The sequence below is a fragment of the Zonotrichia leucophrys genome, chromosome 2 (assembly GCF_028769735.1).
Source record: "Zonotrichia leucophrys gambelii isolate GWCS_2022_RI chromosome 2, RI_Zleu_2.0, whole genome shotgun sequence".
NCBI classification, from domain to species: Eukaryota; Metazoa; Chordata; class Aves; order Passeriformes; family Passerellidae; genus Zonotrichia; species Zonotrichia leucophrys.
In genome coordinates this window covers 88,966,883-88,989,527 of record NC_088171.1, presented here as the reverse complement: position 1 = coordinate 88,989,527, position 22,645 = coordinate 88,966,883, and the positions used below count along the sequence as shown (strand labels likewise).

The 22,645-nt window shown below is 40.0% G+C and overlaps 1 protein-coding gene across 1 annotated transcript; it reads right to left on the bottom strand.

Moving 5' to 3' along the window:
- Window positions 1-546: 546 nt before the first annotated feature.
- On the bottom strand, window positions 547-21,734 carry SLC6A19 (solute carrier family 6 member 19). The gene is made up of 12 exons (XM_064703452.1): window positions 21,310-21,734; window positions 13,177-13,317; window positions 11,569-11,706; window positions 10,472-10,653; window positions 9,609-9,719; window positions 8,726-8,838; window positions 6,185-6,313; window positions 5,290-5,446; window positions 4,926-5,130; window positions 4,181-4,340; window positions 1,727-1,889; window positions 547-1,173 (listed from the first exon to the last, which is right to left on the bottom strand). Exons 1-12 carry the CDS (start codon window positions 21,509-21,511, stop codon window positions 967-969), a joined length of 1,908 nt encoding a protein of 635 aa, XP_064559522.1. The 5' UTR covers window positions 21,512-21,734; the 3' UTR covers window positions 547-966.
- Between the last annotated feature and the right edge of the window lie 911 nt (window positions 21,735-22,645).

Genomic DNA, 22,645 nt, shown 5'->3' with positions numbered 1-22,645 from the left:
TCACTGTGCATGTACACAGACAGTTGGATGGAGAGGATCATGGACACTGCTCCAGGCACTCTGCCTGGGTGCTCTAACAATGCCCCTTTCCTCTCTGGTGGCCACATGAGGAATGGGATCCCTCACTGAGCTCCACTGGGTCACATGGAAGGAAGTTAAAAAATTCAAATAGTTGTCAGGTGTGTGTGTTTGTGTATGTACATGAACCAGAGCCACCTACCTTGATGGCAACAGGGAGCAAGATTTGCACCTTGGTGTGCCTTGGATCTCCCATCAGCAGGGATCCCCCAGGCAAGTGGTGCACCCCTTGCTCACGGGTGCCACAGAAGGCAGATTTTGCTGTTTCCTGAGCTGCTGCTGCCCCATTGCAAGATTACCTCTCCTGTCATCAGCAAAAGCAGCACTATCTGCTAGGAACTTGGAAGTTATAGGCAATTTATAAAATATATAGAATTCTGAATTAATCAAGTTGTCATTCTCATACTTAGAAATGTTTTTATTAAATATTTAAACTTCTCTATGAAACAAATAATATTAGTGGTTTTGTGCAACACAGTGGTATGTAAAGTAAAAACAATTTAATGTGCAAGAGAGGACAGCATTAAGTTACCCTTCATATTGGCCACCCAACCAGAATGATTACACATGGAAGAGTCACTTCATGCACAGTGCATTCCCAAGCACAGGGGCTAGAAGCCAGTTTCAAACAAGCTGGCTTCAGAACCAGACAGGGACAAATTATTTGGCCTGGTGCCCCAATCACTTGCAAATGTCACTTTTTTTGCTTCCAGAAGCCAGGCCATCAACTCTTCACGGTTCATTGCCTTGTTATGCAAATGTTTACCTGGAAACAACACATGGTTACCCTTCAATGAAAATAAAATTAACTCCTGATTCATAAAAATATATTTTTTTTTACTTTCCTCACTGACAGGGCATCCTTCCACATTTGAAAAAACAAAAGGTTTATGATGTATACTTTAAGTTTCCATTAATGGAAGTCTCAGATGTAGCGATGAGGCCAGCACGATCATTTTTTTTCTGACAGTGGCTCCTGATGGCTTTGTAGATGGCAAAGGCAGGGATGGTCAAACTGGGCACTCCAGCAAGGATTACAATGATAGCATACACCCAGGGGGGATATTCAACCTTCTCTGTTTTGGGGAACCCCTCCTGAAAGAGCAAACAACCAAGTTGTAGAAAGTCATGAGGAGCAAATATCTGGGACCATGCGCACATTCAGTAATTCAACAGATCAAAAATGTAATGAGGACATTGGCCAGCCATAATGGCACAACAGTCTGCCAATTCCACAGCAGCTTTCAGCTCAAGGGTTTCCAGCCTCAGCTGTTTTGGGCTTATTTTTACTTTAAAGTGATGTAAAGAAAATGGCATGAAAGCAGTAGGAGCCAGGAAGGGAGATGGGGGACTGGAACACTTCCTTGGCACAAAGGAATGTGGGCAGGGGGGGCCTGACAGGCCACCAGGGCCTTATGGCCAATCAGCCTTTTTGTGGGAAGGCTGAAATCAAAGGGTGAGGGAGGGCCAAAACATTAATAAGAGGGAAGTGAGGTTGCAAAAGAAAAGCAGTCCCATTTCCATGTCTTGTGGCAAGTTTGCCAGAAAACTGTTTCAGGTGGAAGATGAATATAACTGACAATGACTATCACATTAAAGAAGAATACTTAAAATAATTATAAATAAATATTTTGGTTTACACACTTACATAGTTAGGGTCCCAAACACTGTAGAGCAATTCTTCGTTGACTTTCACCACAAAATAAAAGAAAAAGATAACTAACATAATGAGAGGACTGACGAGTCTCCAGGTAATCTGCCAGAAAATGTTGGGCTTGTGTCCAGTCATGAACTCAATATCCTTGTTAAACCTAAAAACAAAAAGCAGGAGGTTCAGACTAAAAAGCTGGCCAGGATAAGAGAATGCCTGCTCATAAACGGGGAAATCCAAACTACCCCTTACTGTGGTTCCCAGGAATTTGCTAATGTCAGTTTGAGACCAGAATTTACAAGATCAGGAGTTAGACCTCACTAATTCAAATAAAGGCACATATCATTGCAAGTTTGGAAAATTATTTTTGGAGATGTACTATCTTGGAGATATCTGTGAGGCATATGTGAAATAGCTTCAACAGAAAAGAGTCAGTGCAGATGGATTTTCCCCAGAACATATTGCTTCACAATTTTTTGATAAGTATCTCAGAACTGCATAAATTAAAGGGGGTGATACAATATTTAAAAAGAACAAAAGCAAATAAAATAATTTAATAATTAGATTATAATACAGTGTTTGTCTAAATTTGGATATCCACCAGTTTTCTCAGGCTGAATAATGAAACATTTTTTAACTTCACACTTTATTAAAAACACCTAAATTTTGTTATTTGGATAATTCATGGAACATGCAGTGGTCAGTGGGGCAAAAATATTTCCACAAGAAGAAACAAGCCCTGCATTGAGAGTGGTAATGTCTGCATCATTCCTGAACCAATTTATGTCTTCTACATATAATGCAACACCTTGTGCACACACTTCTTAAAAAATAGTTTGGAAGTTTAGTTTGGAAGTTTCACGTTTCTGCTTTAGTCCTTTTGTCTGGATTTCCTGCATATCCTATAGGAATAACCCTGAGGGGACTATTGAGTTGGTCCTTCAACTATGAACAACACACTGAATCCACTAGAATCTCAATTACTATGGGAATTTATTTTATCTTTTCTTTCCTAACTTCTGAGATCTGAGTGTCTTAAAAGCCATGGAGCCCCTGTCCTGACTGCAGTGCATGTTTAGGTGTAGTTCATGAGTGTCATGGATGACACACATGTTCTCCTTCAAGCAACAGAGCCATCTTTCTAACAATGACCCTTTCTCAGAAAAAGGCCACAGAAACTCATCTGGAGCAGATAACACCACAGTTGGGCAGCCCTGAAAAGCTCTGCTCTCAACGAGGGCTACAGTGGTGTGTACTGGCCAGGAACATTAAAGTTTGGTATGAGGCATTTTTCTGAATCAAACACAAACACCTTGCCCCCACTTTATGGACTCAACTTATGCTTGTGTCCTGGGAATTATTTTAATTTACTTTATAAGGAGTTCAGAGATTTTAAAGGGAAGGAAAAGTGATCTACATAGCTTTTTCTGGCCTTAACAAATTAAAATAAGCCTTCTTTCTCAAGAGTACACCATCTAATTTACCTAACCTGATTCATGCTTCCTTAAGTAGCATAAAAGTATGGGAAAATGGGTCACAAGGGCATTCACCCCACTGCCAGGAGCAGTAGCTGAATCTGGCACAAGTTCAAGTAAAACTTGTGTGTGATTGAATTCCCTGTACTTTATTTCACATTTCTTGTGTTTTTATTACAAACATGAAGATGTTGAAACTTGATTTATTACACCTGTAGAAAGTTGAGAGGATAATTTCTCACTGCTCCAACTGATAAAGTCCTGGATTTATCAGCTAAGAACGTATCTCAGTAGCCTGGATTTGCAAGCTGCTGTAAAGTAGTGTCTGCAGCCTGCCTGGAGATCCCTGTGTTGGAGAGCATCATTTAGCACTCCCTGTAAACACTCCTGGCTATAACTCTGGGTTAAACTTTCAGCTCGGTGCCAGTCTGTGTGTACTTTGCTTCTGCTAATTAAATGTTTAATGCCATTATCCGGAAGAAGAGTTATTATAAATGTCAGTAGATTTAAAAGGCAAATGATCTATAGTGGCTCTTATGTAACTGTTGCAAATATCTACATTCTGATGCCTACTTTAAAAATAAATTATTTGCATTCATATTAATGCACTCCATTGATGCCTAATATTCTCTTGCAATATCTTAGGGATACCTTTATTTGAACTAGTTGTTAAAAACATTATTTATTATAATGTATTATAATTATAATTTTTATATAATATATACATTATTTATTATAATGTATATAATAATAAAGTGGAAAGCTTTCACATACAAGTACTTGGCAAGCATTATTTCTTTTCGCTGAGAACTCTTTAAAAAACCTGAAACATATAAGAACCCTAAATTATAGCTGCATGATTTCATTGATTTCTATAACAGAAATTCTGTGCACAGAGATGCAGTGAGATTGTAGCTATGCAACAATAATCACTTTATGCATTGATATCAAGTAATAGTTACGCTGTATTTCATACCTGTCTATTCCATAAATGTAGACAACTGAAAACATCTCACAGAATGCAATTATCAGCAGGGGAATAGAGCCAGCATAACCATCAAACAGACTCAGCCAGTAATTACCAGAATTCAGCACAAAAATGAAAGCTATCAAATAACACACCAAACAAACGAGACCTGTGGGGAAGAAAAAAAAAAAAACCAAAAACAACAGCACACTTAGGTGTGAAAGTGAAAGCAAAATGGGAAAGAAAAGTATTTCCCCAGTAGCTATAAAGCTTAAAGAGTAACTCTTGCAGCCTGAAGGCCACTACTTTATTTTTTAATGGCACTCTGGGGAGGCTGGCTGCTGTTTGGGTAAAACTCTCCTAATATTACACAGGTGGCAGATGTGGCAAACAAAAAGGGAGAAGGCTGAGGAGAGAAAAGAGGTCCTCTTCTCCATAGATGATGGGATAATGTTGCTCTGAGAAAAATCCTGCCTGGGTGAAGGACTCAGGTCCTTCAGCTTCCCAATGGAGGAGTCAGTGGTCATCAAGAGCAGGCTGATGGGCAGGCCTAAGGGTTAACAGCTGCCTACAGGCTCAGAAGGAACCTCACACGAGCTGCCCCATTGGGGAACATGGAAAATCTTCAGTTAGTTATCTGGGAGTCTTATACCATTCCAATCAGAAGGTAGAAGTGAGGTGGGCTGCTTTTTCAGCACACAGGCTGCTCTCTGGGCAGGGTGGGGAGGTCACTAGTGTCTAAAAATGCACTTACCAGTAATAAGTTCCTTAGGCACTCTGGGGGATATAATCTTGAGATCTTGTAAAGGCACAAGCACACCTTCCATATTCCCAAACATAGATGACAAACCCAAGCAGAAGAGCATGATGAAGAAGAGGATGGACCACAAAGGTGAGACAGGCATTTTGGTGATTGCTTCAGTGAAGACAATAAAGGCTAGGCCAGTTCCTTCAGCTCCCTGGGGAAGATTTAGAATCATTAACATCACACAGCATCACGCAGTATATTTAAGCACAGTTAAATATACATTGGTAGTCACTAGACTTGGCAATTAAATAGTTGCTATGCATTCCCACCATATTTAAGGTATCAATATCTGTTAGGTTGTTAAACTTACATCATTCAGGAAAGTTTCCAGATCACAGGTTTCAAACTTGAGGGTTGCAAAAGTTGCTGGATCAGTCAAGTTGCACAGCTGCTGCATTTGTTCAAAGTTATCTTGGGTTACGTTACCTTCTGGCAAATCAAATGCATTCATCAGAGTAAGAATATTCCTGAAAAAGTGAAATGTAAGGAATTTGAAATTATTAATTTGCAAGCATCATCAGGATTCGTTTACATCATCAAACAAGTTAGTAAGAATACAATATCAAGATTGGATTTGACATTGGAAAGTCCATCAGATGTGCATGTGCAATTTTCTTTCTTCCAAGGTGAATATAACACTGTCTCTCATGGCATAGATGATTTTAAATGGATGGACACTCTAGAAACCCATGCAGGATTTGGGTGCTTGTGTTAGCATTGCAGACTAAACACCAGTCCTCAGACTGGGTGGTTTATGGGAATGTCTAAGTTGTCTGCAGCTGCGAATCATGCAGCTTCACAGCTGAATGTGGAGGAACTAGACTAGAAACCACAGAGTCTGACTGCCTGGGTAAAATGAGGCACCTCTGATGAGACCTGAGCTTTTGAGCTCTCCAGGAGGAAACCTAAACACGTAGCTAACACAGGAACCAGGGAATATTACATTCATGCCCCAAGTCAGCATGGAGAATCATGTAAAACATATTTATGTCAGAAATAAGGTGACTTAAACAATTATCACTTTCTATGGGATTTGTTCCACAAGATTCCATATTTTTATGAGTAATGAGTGGTTCTGATGCCATGTGAGTCAAGAGCTGCAATTATTCATAAATGATAAATCCATTGTCAGCAGGCTAACAGAGCTGCCTCAGACAAACAAACACCTGTGTATTCTGTGGGTTTTTTTTCCCCCAATAACTCACTTGTCAAAGCAGTCATCATATCTTGCTGTGGCTCTGAACCCAATGATGGAGTATATGACAGTGGCAGCATAGATGGATGTGAAACCATTGATCACTGAAACAATCACAGCATCTTTCTCACAGTTGTTGCTGTAATTCAAAGAGAAGAAACAATGGATGTCAATTACATTCCTAAAATAAATAGTAAAACTGGCTGCCAAGACTAAGAAAAAAGTAGTCTAGGATGTGCATAGGTACAGCAGTGTGCTCTCTAAAAGCACACAAGTAGTACTGTTAGATTTAGTAAATTAAAACTTTGTGCCTTAAGCAATTTAATAGCTATGAGTTTGGTTTCTTTTGGTGGTTTTTTTCCCCTTCAAATAACATGTTCATAAGGAATAATTGCCTGAGCTGTTTTCATGTTTGATTCATGGGAAGTAAAGTATGAGGGGCAAAAGAGTCTCCTCCTTTTCAGGCTTGTCATGGATGTGTGCAGAAACACATTGCCACAGGCTGTGCCTTCACTGCTGGTGTATTTTTTTCTACTGCAAGGTGAAAAGTTTGGGCTTAAATTCAAATATCAGACATGAAAAGTGAGCACAAGTTCACTTTTCATAGCACTTGGATATGGTGCTGTTCCCAAGAGCACTTGGGAACAGTTTTGTTTGACTGTTGAACAAAAGATAGTTCAAAACGTTCCCAAGATTTGGAAGAACAATGTAACGTTATGCTGAAAAGATGAGACAGAAAAACTCTTTGTAGAAATGTCTCTGCTGCAGGCACTTCTTGCTAGTGTGCCTGTGCTAATGCAAAGAATCTGCAGAGCCAGAAACAGACTTTCATCTGAGGGACAAGATAAAATATCAATATTAAATTGGTTAATCATTGTCAGAGAAGGCTGTAAAACTGCAGATAACTCATTTGTCCTAGGCAAGAAAGGAGTATTGAGATAAACTTGATGTTGTCATCTTTAATTTTCTGAGCATGTTCAAGAGGAGAGACAAGCTTGGGCAACCAAGATCTATCACACTGTGTCCTTTCCCCATTTACAGTATTGGAAATAGGCATCTCCCGGATGTAGGACATTGAATGGAAATTCCTTGCTGTAGTCTTCTGTCAGGTTTTGCAATGTAACATGAGATTCTCAATGACAGGCTTGAAAAACATTTCTTCCTTTTAGAGAAAGTAAGATGCTCAAGCTCCTTCTCATTGTGAATTACTGAATCCTTGACAGCATTGAAACATTTTGTATTTTCGGATGTTTTTGTACTCCCAAACCATCCAGGGGCAGACTCACTGACCCCTGGTCCAGCTGGTGCTGGATTGCAGATGGCCCAACACCACAGGGTAACACTGTGGAATTTGCATGGGAATGTTCTTACTTATATTCCTTGGGAGTTTGGTGACTTTGTTCAGTCCCCTCCTTAAGTCATGAATCATTGAGCATTGAATGAACATGGCCTGAATGCAACTGCCCTGTGTGTTGGAAAACCCAGAGGACACTGCTCCTTTTCTTTGTGTCTTTTGGAAAGGTGGATGCTCCCAGGTCTGACCCCATGGCTGTGGGACATTGACTTGGACCTTAGGCAGGGCTTGACACCTCACATTGAGACTTGCAGACACCAAAAATTTCAGGTCTTTTCAACAACACCTGAAATCAAGAGTAGTGACAAAGAACTTCCTCAGAGACTGAAATGCTGCTGTGGGGTAAGTGAATCCTAACCAAAACTGAAACACAGATCTCTGAATGCACGACCAAACCACATATCCAAAACTTAATTCAGAGATGTTGTCCTGTTTTGAAAAGGAAGTGAGATTTTGGGAGTTTGGTGGTCAAACCAATAGGTGCTGAAATATGGTCACATCTCACAGTAGACACTAGGGAGAATATATTTTCATGGGGGCACTGGCATTGCGCCAGCGTCAAACCATGACAGATGTTTATCAAAAATATCACATTTAGTGAATTCCAGACAGTTTTCCTTTCAATAGTTCTGAAGGGATGGCAGGCACCAAGAGGCATTGGTAGTTGCTGCAATATTTTATGAGAGAGAGTGTAGAATACAGCACTGCATCATAATTCACAGGCTGGGTCAGTCTCTGGGTGATGAGATTTCTCACTCCCTGGGCCAAAGCACACATATAAAGGAATTGAATTTAAATTTCAAGATTAGATATATCTCTTCATCTCAAAGCTAAAGTTTTAAACTGTGTTCTGTGAATTGATTTGAAAGATGTGCTTTACCACCTGCTCTGAGACCAAGGGCATCACCATGCACTGAGCACTCCCAGAGAGAAAACTCCTGCTCATCAGCTGGTGCTGGGCAGCCAGTCCCCTTCTTCCTATCCTGCATCACCACATCTTTCTCTAGGAAGTCAGCCAGAGCAGGGACATGAAATCTTGTTTTGGGAGGGCTAGGAGCAGTCAGAGGAGATGCACCTTACATCTGTGAGGGGAGGCTGGCACAGACCCAAGCGGCACAACAGCAGGGCAAAATAAAGATGTTTCATTTGAAAGAATGAAACATTCATATAAAATCTGGGTTTTGCCTGGCTACTTACTGAACAGAGTTGTAACTGGAGAATGAAATGAGGCCTCCAAAGGCCAGGGAGAAGGAGTAGAACACCTGAGCTCCTGCATCCAGCCACGTCACTGGGTTCGCCAGCTCACTGACCTGAGGCATCAGACACACAGCTTTAAGCACATCCAACATTGCTATTTAAACTGAGTATGACAGATTTGAAACAACAATTAAAACAAGAACACTAACCATGCAAGACTCACTGTTCTTGAAGAATTTCAACAAATAGGTCAATATTTTTGTCAAACTTACTTTTTTTTTTTAATAAAAAAAACCTATCTGAAGTTTTTATGTAAGTATTTTGAAAATTGATTAAAAAAATGCTTTGCATAGCTGACAGCTGCCATGCCTGGTTTCAGAAAAGGTGTTTATTACTAAGCATTAATAATGATCATTCAGAGGTCTGCTTATAGAAATGATCCATGTTTTAATTTTGTTTAAATACTGTTATATTATTTAACCTTTCTCTTAGTTTTTTTTTTTTTTTGTTCATATGTTTTGTTCATATGGCAATTAGGTGGGTTCTACTCCCAAATACATGATTTATGCTTTAAATTTAGGCTGGTTCTTAGGTAGAATACAAGAAAATAAAACAAGCCAAATAAATGACAACCCCACTGCTCTGTGATGATCATTCAACTCATTAGAACAGCTCTTGATGGAGGATGGAGAGAGAGAGGAAGTATTTGTGTTATGTATCCTCTTCATATCCAATGCAGAGGATTCGCCTCACAGAATCAAGGTTTTTTAAGGTGCTTGAGGGATAGGTAGCACCAGTGGGGAGGACTAATTTTCAATCAGTTGTTGATCACAGAGAGGACCACAGCATGTTTCACTGAGCAATGGTCCAAGCAGTGGCTTACATTAGGGGTGAAGAGATACACAATTCCGTTGGTTGATCCCTTCAGCGTCAAGCCGCGGATCAGGAAAATGGTGAGCACCAAGTACGGGAGAGTTGATGTCACATACACAGCCTGCACCAAAAAAAAAATGTCAATAAACCACTCAAATGAAACAAAACACTTGAATTTTTAAAAAAAGTTTAGAAAATAGGGAAATAATCAAGGTTTGCTCAGTAACAATAATGGCAAGCTTCAAGTGAGCCACAATTAGCATACTACAGTAAAAATGTTCAATGAAGTGATATTTGTAGTACACATGGATAATAAACACTTTTTTAGTAATAGTGGCCTTTTTAAGAGAAATTGTCATTGTTGAAATTCAACTCAGATCATTCAAAAGCAGCATCAAAAATAATGTACACCCTGAGACCAGACTGATGGAAGGATGGACTCTCAGGACTTTGCTGAATGTTGGTCCCTCTTTTGTAGAAATAATATTTAGGACTTGCACAACACAAATAAATCTGTATAGGTATGTTTTGAAGAAAATAGCCATAATAAAAAGAGAGTCCCTTTATCTTGCATTAAAGATTAATATTAGTGTTAAAGTGATAATACCTAAAAATGTGTTACTAGGACCTGTATAGACAAGGAAGACACACAAAAAGTTGATCACAAAAATCTCTACATAGATCAAATCAAGCTAGATTCCATTTCATTCACCTTCATTCTTCAAAAAGCAGTCCCAGTGATGACACAAAATTTTGGACATGTTTCACTCAAAAACCAGACAGCTTCTACAGCATTATTAATTCTGTATAAATAAGGGATCACAATTGTAGGATTAATATCATGTCATAAAAAGTTCCCCCAAGACAGAGTACCTTTCCTGTTGTTTCAATGCCTCTGATTGTGCACACGTAGAGCACACCCCATGCACATGTTAAACACAGCAACAGCCACCACTGGATGCTGCCAGAATCGCCAATGGAAGTGGAGATGTTCAATGTTTCTCTGTACCAGAAGTAATCTACAGGAGAGCTCTTGGAACACTCTTCTATATAATCTGTAATCACAAAATGCTTGTCATTCTGTACATCTTTTATTTACTTGGGGAAAAAGAAGCTAAATAATTAATATCAGTGTTTTAAATTGTTCCACTTCATGCCAATGGATTTGTTGTTGGCAAATTTTCAGATTTTTGGAGGCTAGTTTCATGGCAAAATAAGATATTTAAAAGACAGCTGTTTAACAGGTATTTTAATACAGTGGCTCTTCTCCTCCCACACCTCCTTCAGCGATATCTTTTCTTCTGTTCTGTGGGGCATTGTTCAAGGTCTTGTCAGCTCAAGTTGAATCCCCAGCTCCCTGCCCTGTGCTGGCCTGTGCAATATTCTGCCCTGGCCTGCCCTTATATGAGGCTTTCCATGCCTGTTGTGGTAGGAGAGGGGCAGAGCACTCTGAACAGCTGCCCACAGACCCAGCAGAAAAACCTGCTTCACACAGAGTCATGCAGGGCTGACTATGGAAAACAAAGCTGCTGCCACCAAGCAGTCTCCAAGCAGATGTAGACTTGTCATAATGAGAGGTACAGGTGTTTCAAATGGATTATGCTTTTTTTTGTTCTTTTTCAGTGTGCTAATGGAGGGCTGTTGAAGAGACGGATGACAGATATTGCTTAAATCTGGAAAATGTTAATGTTTATACTAGGTCTGCACTTAGTGAATATTCTGAATATGAACGCATCTGTCAAAATCTACCAGGAGGTTTCATAAGAGAAACCAAAATTTGCCTCAAAGATTACATGCTGGCCACATTTCATTTAATGTGAATTTGTACAAAACACAAGTATCAAATAGTGCAATGTGCCTCACAGGACTGCCATGCCTTACTGCTATTTCACAGAAAGGCTCATTTACAGTAACTGATAGAAACAAAAATCTGTGCTGTGCAACAAAATAAAATGTTTTATGAAATATACCTGTTCTGTTGTCATTGAGAGGACAGTTACTCCATGGCAGGGGTTCTTGGAAGGAGTTGAAGAAATACCACATCACCCAGGCAATAATAGTATTATAGTATAAGCCCACCAGGAAAGACACAAACATGGATGCTATGCCTGAAAAAAAATCAGAAGACTGTGTGAATTGCAACACTCTTGTCTTCAAGATATATCAAAGCACGCAGTATCAAACCAAACATTTCCCTTCTCATTTTGGATGGAAAAAATCTGACACATTTTGGATGTAGGTTTATCACTGTGAATTTTTTGCCTAAAGGTTGGACAGGTGAGTCCTACATAGAGTTACATCCTAAAAGCTCTCTGAGACTGAAGGTGATGCCCACTTTGGAGCCAACTTTATGAGAGGACAAATTCCCTACAGACACCACACAATCCTGTTCACAGCCTTGACAGCTGATATCCAGGGAGTTTGGGATGCTGGGCACATGTAAAGCTCAGCTGACTTGGAATTTTGGTGTAATGAGACTGAAATATCTCCTTCTCCCTCAAGGTCCCTGCAAAGTCAACAGGGGTGGTGTTGTACAGGATGGACGGCTGCCAGGAGTCACAGTCTGTGACCAGGTACAGAATTCACCCTGGTATCTGTCCTCCTCTGCCTGTTCCCAAGTAATCAACCTCTGGTGACTTCTCTGGTAGACAGTAAATGCTAATCATTAGCTCCTGAGAGCTCCTACGTTCTAAAGACTCATGAAAAATTCCAGATGCAATGAACAATTATCTTTTGTAACTGATTTACAAATGCAGTGGGTGCCAAAGCAGCCCTGTTCCCTCCCTTTCGAGTGTGTGATGGAGGTTGGAAGGGATCTCTGGAGGTCACCTGGTCCAACCCCTGCTCCAGCCCGGCCATCCAAAGTTGGTTGCCCAGACCATGTCCAGGCAGGCTTTGAGTATCTCTGAGGCTGGAGACCCCAGAGCCTCCCTGGGCAACCCATGCCAGTGTCTGCCCACCCTCACCACATTTCCCGGTGTTCAGAGGCACCTCCTGTGTAAGGAGGTAACTGTGGAGGTTTTTATGTTGTGTGCACAATGCTGCTTTTACAACATTATCAAATGGACTGTTGTACTCAGAAGTTTGGTACCGTGGTGAAGAAGTGTTTTCTGCAAAATACTGTTTCTGTGGCTTATGGAATGGCAACACTCAAAAGCAAAAAAGTAAAATTAAGTGGAGCTGAGGTCTATCAGATAAAGATTCAAGTAATATTTATCCACAGAACAGTTACAGAACAATTTTTGGCACACCTAAAAATTCATCCTAATGGTAAAAACCATATTTTCTGTATTAACCATACCCAGTATGGATAATACAGAAAATATCTCTGAGGCCTGAAATTGGTCTCAGATTAGGGAAAAGTTTTAACAGGACCCACAGTACTTGGGAATGTAAACACAAAATTGTCATTTTGCTTTATCGTGATTAGTTTGACCTATCAATGGAGAGCTACGAAGAGGGGAAAACTAATAGATCCTGAAATCTCTTATGGCACACCAAAATAAAACCCAGTAGATTTGTTTTTTAGATCATCAGTTCAGAGATTTGTGCTTTCTCAGGCAGCTTTTTTGACTTACCAACCCCTTTCAGGGTAGGGTGGATAGAGCTCCATACACCCACACTGCCTTTCCTCAGCCTTTGACCAATGGCAAACTCAAGATGAAGCAGGGGGATACCCTCCAGGACTAGCAAAATCAGGAAAGGGATCATGAAGGCTCCTGGAATGGATAAGAAAAATAACAATTCCAATCAGTGAAGTAGTAAAACAAAACAAAACCATTAGGCTTGTGAGATGTGATAAGCAGACCTGTAAGCAGCCTGTAAGGACTTGTGATATGATAAGCAACCCTTTGTGGAAACCCTTCCCTGTTTTCTGAGCAATGCTTTTCCTGATTGCCCAGGCAGGGCACTCAGTTACATCTGTAGTTTCTGGCAGCAATTCTTATTCTTCACACATAAACAGAAATTATACACTCTCAAGGTTAAAATTTGAAAAAGCTACCTTTGTATCGCGAGTGAGGGAAAGATAGCTACTGTCCTGGAATGATTTCCCCTTTTTTTTTTTTTCCTGCAAAAAATTATGGTTTTATAACCGTGACTCATGCAAAGTGTATGAAATAGCTGAATGAACTAAGCAAAGTACCCCTAAATATTAGGCAGGAGCCTTGGGCTGTCTGCCTGAAACAACAAGAAGTTCTTGGCATCTGTTCTCAACAATGTTTGGGTTTGATTAGAAGACATCTGTAGTGCAGGGTTCAAACCCTGTTAATGATGATAAAGTTGGTTAGTATAGGACAAGTATTCTTAGTTTTTTCCTGAACAAGGTGTACCTTGGATATGGGAGGTACCCCAGAGCAGCACACTGCCCTGTAAAAGTGCAGAGTCAAATGCCTGAATATTGCTGCACATTAGAATTATTGTTATCTGTCATCACAAAATGGCTTTATCTCCCTAATCTAGATAGGAGCAATTAATCAGAAAGCAATGAAAAGAATGCAGATCAGAATGTTAAGGGTTCAGGTCTGAGTATTTACTGACTTTTTCCTCATGTGTGCAATGAAAATCAGATAGCAAGTGAAAGAGGAAATCTGAAGACTGAAAACCATTCCAGAAACTGAAATTTACTTCCTGGGGATTCCGAGATATCAAGCAAGCTGGTGAGCTGTGAGCACAGAGCACACCTTTTTAGATTTTTTCCTTTCTTCTTTTTGTGTCTGTGCCAAGAGAGTCATGGGACCCCTTTATCTGACTGCTCTGTCATAGATATGTCATACTTAAAGACTACTTCTGCAGCATCTTAATAAAGGGAACTCCTTAAGCACCTGGAGGAAATCCCCTGAGGCTGATACAACCGTAAACACTCTTGCCATGTCCACCACAGAAGATGGTTCAACTCTGAGAGTCCTGCAGCAAATCTTACCCACTGTGCTGTCAACAGGGAGAGCTGTGGGGTTGGGACTGTGCTGCTGCTGAATCTCCCTGACTTGGAGGGAAAGCCAAGTCTGCCCAGACTGCTGGAACTGCGTGAGTGGAGGTGGACTGTGCACTTCAGTGAGAAGAAGTGGATCCTAAATCAGAATATCAGCCTGCCTGCTGTCTGCTGAAAGCAAAAGGTTCAGACTACCTTTGAATGCTCTCTAAAGCTGCTCAGAAACAGTCTGGTCTTCTCCCCCTTCTGCCAACAGAGATGACAGCTATCTAAAAAGCTTTTTCTTTGATAGGTATGATAAGGAGCAATTGGTCATAGCTTGAAAAGACTATAAAGATTGTATACTTCCTTCTTCAATAAGATCTTTGACCAGGGACATAATTTCTAATCAAGTCCTCAAGTGATCTCACTGTGACCTGACCAAAAAAGGTGATGTGTCTCCATTAGGAGCACCTCAGCTGAACTACCTGCCAGTCCATGCTGAGGTTTCAAGGCATGATCTAAAATCACTGCAAGATGAGTTTCAAAGGGTGACAAGGACCTTTTGCAAATGGGGAGTGTTTGGATCAGGTAGCCGTACAGATCCATCTTCTGGACTTGACTGTTACTGTTGCTCAAGAGGGGCTTTACCAGAGAGAACTGAGAGTGTGGTGTAGTAGAGACCCATATGGTGTCTGAAAGAGCAGGTAGCAAGAAAAGACCCAGATGAGGCATCCACACAAACTCTGCCAGAGACTCCATGTGTGGAGGTTGTCCCACTGAGCCTCCCATCAGGAGGGGGAGGATGGAAAGGAAGCCATCAGGATGTAAGGGGATGGAATGCAACTGTGAGGGAGATCTCATTGCATGCACTGCAACAATCTTGCTTACTATGAAAATGAAAGTAAAACAGTTATGAGAAGTGTTATTCACAGAAAGAGGGTGGAGAATCAGCAGAGAACAAACTATTTGAAGCCAAATTTGCATGTATTGCACATCTAATCAGATGAACAGGGGCCCTTAAGTGCACATCACTGCATGTTCCAGCACAGCTAAGGAAGTCCATAAAGACAAAATGGGACAGGCCTTTAGAAACTGAAAGGACAGACAGCCAGTTCTTAGCAGTGACTGAGTCTGACACAGTTTCAGTGAGTCCCAGACCTTCTGCCAACGTGGGCAACACCTTTGCACTGTCAGCAGTGATGCCAGGCACAGGTGGATGGGGAGTCCATTGCCATTTCTGGCTTAGATGCCTTCCAGGTGACAGTCAGCATAGCACGGAGAGAGGGCTGCCCTTTACATCTGACAGCAGTACCTCCTGCAATTAGTAAATTTTAGAAGTCCTTGGAGTGGTGGGAAACAGAGGAAAGAGCCTTGTTTCGGAAGAGATCCTAGGTACTCAAAAATTGGAGTAAGCCCTGTATGTTTCACAGGTTTGTGACATGGAAATACAGTCAGAAAGACTTGAGTCAGGAATTGCTTGCTTCAGCACTGACACCATTTGTAACAATATCTCAACTAAGACCACAATGCTAAATTTGAATCTGCAATTAGGGGAGTTCACTTTCCTCAAAACCAGGGTGGATCACCATAGTTCCCTCCTTCCTGGCTTTACAGAAGAGCCACTTCTCTCCAAAGTGAGGCAGCAGCAGCCTGAGGCTCCCAGATCCACCCAGAGCTGCTCCCCACTAATGCAAGGCTGTTCCTGCAAGGACTAGATGGTCTCCTGAGAGGGGGATGTAGCTGAGATGGGAGAAGTGAGGAAGAAAATAAATGAGATACTCTTCTTCTTGGAGATGATGTCCACAAAATCCTTTTCCTGAAGAGATAGACTGACACAGAAGAAAGAGAGGAATAGTCAGAAAAGTTGGAAGTTTAACAAACATCTCTACAAATAAATAATAATGAATCCTTCAGTCTTTGACTAACAAAAAGTATGTCTCAGTTTTTCTTCTGGCTTTCCTCTGAAATGTTTTCAGTTTGTCAGTCTACATTTTTACAGTAGCAACTACGTTTTAATGCAAGCAAGATGAACTACACTGATTTTAAAAATTGATAATTTTTTAGTAAGAAGGTTTTTTGTGTGTGGCTAAATGACATGCTGTATAGAAGTCTGAGAGTTCCATGTCTGTAGAGCTACCTTTGGCAACTGGCTTCAATAAAAATATCTTTTTTGGTGCACTAATCACTTTTCAGTGATTAGTCATTCACCGTGATGTGTGGCACATGCCACAAAGGACTCAGCATTTTGAGTAGCATTTTATGTATTTGAAACTACCAATATTTAGCTGTAGGAATATTGTTATATTTTCAAGAGAAATAAAATTATAGCTCTCAATGATATATAACACTTTTCTCTTTCTTGGGTTCTTTGGTTTCTAGGGTTCAATTCTAGTTGCCAGCTCAGAAATCCATCTCTGCTGCATTTTCTCTTTCTCTCAATTTCTCCTCAAGTTTTCTGAAAGAAGCTATAATGGAAAAACAATAATTTGACTTGGCAAAGCTGCCATATAGAATCATAGAGTCATTATGGTTGGAAAAGACCTCTAAGATCATGGAGCCCAATCACCAACCACAGTGCCCACCACTGCACCCTGTCCCCAGGTGCCACACCCACACACCTCTAAAACACTTTCAGGTACACATGGGACACAAAAAAATAAACTAATAATAATAAACTGAAATACTTTTCAAGCTGCCACAATTTTACCATCCTAACAAACGAACCAATGATCTGAAATCAGACACCGTATATGTGCACACAAACAATGACTGATATTCTAGTCTGAAAACCTTACAATTGAGTTATTAGATTCTCATCCTGTTTCAATACTGTATTTCAAAACAAATAATATTTGGTTTGAACATCTGTAGAGCTGTTTTTTCCTCTCTAATCTAAGAGCTGCTTATGTCAAATTGAAAAAAATCATTGTTGCTTGCACACAGTTCATCACAAAGGGAAGGCAGGCAGGCTTCAGATGGAGATGTTTTACTGTACTAACATATTCTGAGACCTCAGCTGTAGCAACATGTTATTTCATCAACTGCTAGGTGAGGAATTGCTCATGTCATTGCTGTCCCTTCTTTCAGTGTGGCATGCAGAGAGATAAAAAAGTTCTGCCTCATGCAGTGGCAAGGTTTCCACATGTGAGCTGTAGAGTTAGAGACTTTTTAAAAAATCGATGGTTTAAACATTAAATATGCATCCTCCTTTTTATAATGGTCATCAGGGATAACAAGAAAATGTTTAACAGTTGATTGAATGACATGTTGCTCAATAAAGATTAAACAAAAGCTATGAGCAATGTCAGAGACAGCTATCAAATGAAGGGAAATTTCAATCTCATTAAGCGGGTGAAATCACTGAGGCAACCACCACGCCTTTTACATTGTGTGCATATTGAACTCTATTTCGTCTTTGGTAATGATGGATTTGACAACTTTTAAGACATTAAAGGATAAAATGTGCTTTGCTCTACTAAATTTCACTGGAGTAAATTTTCCATTTTAAAAAATATAAACTCATTATCTATGACAACAAAAGTAAGTAAATTATGTAACCACCAATTAATTTTTGTGTAGTTGGGTATCTCAGTGTGAAAACACTATCATAGTGCTGTGCTTAGGAAGAAGCAGCTCTTAAATAATTCCAGATTTAAGTTCAACATCTGAAAATAAGCATTACTTATAAACACAGTGTTCCTAACTACCTTGACTGCAGACAATTTGCAGAGAAAAAAAATCCACCTTTTTTGAAGTCCAAGTACCACACAAGGGTAAACTTTATGCTTTACTGTAGTCCATTTATGTTTCATAAGGGATGTAAAAGGTACAGCCACTGGTTCACAAAGCAGGTGGACACCCAATATCATTCAGGAGTGTCCTTGGCTGAGGTACTCTCCACACCATTGCTACCAGACCTCACCCATCCAAACTGATCCAAACATTCATCCATATAGTCAAAAAGAAAGAAGTTAAGATAGCAAAGCCAATCTTTAGAAATTAAAAACAATTTTCAGGAGACAGTCTATGTAACCTTAATTCTGCACATATCTAATATCTGATATGTGGTCCCACAGGACTTTTTCACACCCACTGCAGATATTTCCTGCACAAAATATAGTTGGTTCGTTTTGTTTTGTTTTTTTTTTAATTTCTTAATTGACAGCCATAATCCACCATCATATGTAATTTGAGCTTTAGGACTCTAAAATAATCACTCCAGGAACAATCCAAGGAGGAACATAATCCCTGTTCCCAGTGGGAGAGCAGAAACAGGGATTCCTGCTGCTCTGTACTAAGGATTCAGTGAAGACGTATCTTGAAGACACATAGGATGAGGACAAACACCATCCAGGATAAAGGCACTTGAACTACTGGGGCAGAATGGAGTTTCCTCAGTGAACTCACATTTGCTTTCTAGTGGATAATTTGGAAAAAGGTGCATAATGTTACAGTTTTACGCTGCTCTGTTATAGAGGCACATATGTGTCCCTGAGTGGACCACACAAATCTAAAGATGAATGAATCACCTTGGCCACCATGCTGAGGGGCAAAGACTAAGGCAAAGCTTGCCCAAAATGCCCAGTAAATACCATTTCAATGCCCAGTAAATACCATTTCCAACTGGATGTAGATGAAGCTGGTTAGAGGGAGCACAACTGAGGCTGGGTGTCATACACAGTGACTACCACAAGCATCCTGTTCTGGAGTGCTTTTATGGTGTCAGGGAGTTCCCTTCAGCAATCTGACAGCTGCAATCCCAGATGTTGCAGTGCTGCCTCTACTGGGCGCTTGGTATTCTGCAAACACGGCTGAATGGGAATTAGAGATGCAGGAGCCACAAAACTTCATGAGGCAAAAACTGTCTCAACATCAAAATATTCTCAGAAATAAGAACTTTGAGTTCTTTTTTTACAATACAAATAATCACGTGTTCAAATTCAAAGGCATCCATCCAAAAAGCAGGCAGTATTTTTTTTTTCTGATTTAAGGGAGAAGTTTGAGAACAGAAATTGTCATGGGAGGAGGACAGTGGTGGCAAGAGCTGGATTTAGACCTACCCTGAGAGGCTGAGGTGTACAGCAGAGGAGGAGGAGGAAGGATTGCACAACAGCTCTCCATCCTTATGTGTGATGAAATTAGGGAATCCTTTTTAAAAGGAAGGCATTACTTGTGTTTATTGATATGAATCACAGCATTTGGTGCTGTGCAGAAGAATATTAGAGAAGGTAGCAAGTCTAGCTAGAAGGACACACGTCTGTGTATTAGCTTGTAATTCCTTTCCTATGTGCTCCCTTTGAGTAAGAGAGTCTCAGAGGAGAAAGAACCCAGGGTTAACTGCTGTCAGTGTTCCTGACAGTGTTTCCTGAGAAAGAACAAGTTACAGGATGATGAGAAAAAAAGAGAATTGCTGCCAGAGGACTGCTACACACACAAGCAATTCATAAATCTTCACTGACATCAGTGATAAAACCATGATCCATACAAAGTTCTTTGTATTTGCTGGGTGCTTGCTTTGCAGCTGCATTTCACAGGACAATGGAAAGAAAGATCAAAAAGATAGGAAGTGCCTATAAATGTACCCTGGAAATCCAGGCATGTCCACTTTCTAAAACTAAGTTTAAAAATCTGAGAAGCCAATGTGTGCCATCAGCTCTGGAGATATACATCCACTTTTTTCAAATTAAAATTGTCAAATACAGAAACATTTCTGATTGTGTGTGTGCTGTAACTTTTTTGCTACAAGACCTGACTCTGCTGCAAATGACCTCCAGTTTGCACTGCAAACTTTAAACATCAGCCCATGCTAGAGAAATCTTAATGATAACAGCATCTCTTCTTGCAACTGCTGTTGTCCCTGAGTCTGTGTAAGCAACTCCCCACAGAGCCCTCAGTTGTCCCTACTCTAACAAGGAAAGCAATTTCTAAATATCTCACCATGCAAAAAAATATTACTTTGAAATACTGTTCCTTAAGCCAAAAATTTTCGTTCAAGACCAAATATTGCAAAGGAACAAATACATTTTACACACATCCCAGAGTGAAAAATGGACAATAACCAGATAGCAGACAAAAAAGTCAGTAAGAAAATGAAAATTTATATTGTTGTATAATATTTAAGCAATGGTTCAGCTCAAAGTTACCTTTCAAAACAAACAGCAAAAGAAAACAAAATTCCTAACATGGCCATTCAGTCCTTACCTAAACCTTAAGGAGTTCCAGTAAATTATGCAGTAAATAATATATGCTTGGATTTTAAATGACTTAATAACACCAACTAAACAAATACTTTTAATGTTGACTTCATTCAGGCTGTTAATCCTAGAACAAATTATACAAACACTCACTCTACAGGGATCAGTCCAAGCCCAATGAAAAACCTATTCTAAAAAGATCATTTGGTATCATGAGCAGAATAACAGTCCCAAGTTTATTAATATTTTAAATACAGTATCTATCTATATCTATCTATCTGTCTATCTATGGAAATCAACATTGGGTTATTTGGTTTAGAATGAGAAGCTAAACTATGTACATGACAGTGGAAGACTCCCTTGTTCAATCCTGTGTCCTGAAATAAAAACAGACCCTTCCTTTCCTTCCATCAGTAACATGACTTCAGAGTGTGGTCACAACCTGTGAAATTACCTTCTCAGCTATACAGTCTTCTAGAGAGATCATCCCTGTTCTCACAGCACCTGAACAGTTCTAAACATATTCCATTATTTGCTTGCCAAAAGAGAGATGAAACCTGGTTTATACCCAAAGTTAAGTTAGTTAAGAAGTGTTAAAGACATACCTCCTCCATGGCTCTGACAGAGATAGGGGAACCTCCAGACATTTCCCAAGCCCACACAAAACCCTACACAGGTCAGCATATACTGTGCCTTGTTGTCCCATTTTGGTCTGGAGTCTGCCTCTTCTTTCTCCAGGACCTCAAGTTCAGCATGAGAGGGTATCCTGTCCTCCAGGCCAGGATTGGGCAGCTTCAGCTTTACCATGCTTTAAATTTCCTGCCTGAAAGTGCTGCCAGTGAGGGGTAATGAGAAAGGCAGCTTGTCAGAATCCTGCTCAAAAAGAGAGCATCTATTTGCTGCCTTCAGCTATATATACTGAACCTTTGGCACTGGACTTGTAAGTGCAGGCTTGTGGTAAAAAGAAGCGTCAGCAAATCATTCAATTGACCAAGTCAGCTCTGACACTTATTAATGCTTTATCTGCCAAGGTTTTATGGAACAGTCTGTTCATCCAGTGAAATACATTGATTTCAGCTAATGTAATTCAGGAGATAATTTGGCTATAAACCTTAATCACCTGTAAGGATATGTAACACCCCTTGCCACTCCCCTGTTTAAACTCACTTAAATACAAATATAGCTCTAGCAAATGAGGAATAGTGGGATTCCACTGGCCTCAGACTAAATATGGAGATTTCATATCATGTTTTACAGGGAAGATAAACTGATTGTGACTCATCATCACGTTCAGTTTCCAATTGTGTATGCCTACAGAATTGTATGTTTCATAATGAATGTTCCACTGTAACAGATTGTACCCTACTAAACGTTCTGACCAAAAGGATGGAGTATAAAATTAGGGATTATAAAATCTGACCTTTAAAGTCATAAGCATAATCTGCTTACCCCAACACCTCTAATCAGTACAGAACAAGGTCTGAAGAACATGTCTTTTTTATAAATGGGCTTGAAATCAAAGGTCCCTTCACCTTTTCAGTGACCCTAGATATAGTGGTCAAAATAAAAAAAAACCACTAGTTAACAAATATCACAGATACTTCTCCTATCCTCTTTATTTCAGCACAATCATAACAACACTGTTCCCTTTGAACCTTGTTGTTTTCAAAAGATGTTACTTGTCACTGAAGACTATATGTAAAATCTAACACTGTATATGTAATAAGAAATGTTGCCAGCTGCAGGTTCAGTGCAGTGATACAGGGTGGTCAAAGTAAAGAACTAGCAGAAATCTTGTAAGTCCAGCCCCTGGAAAAAGAGATGAACACACCGTAGCACCCCTTTGCAATCTTATCATGTTTGTTCAAAGTTGATTCCAGAGGCTGCTCAATATCTTTGGATAGAAAAGCTACAAAACCAAAAATCTTCATCCCTCACGTG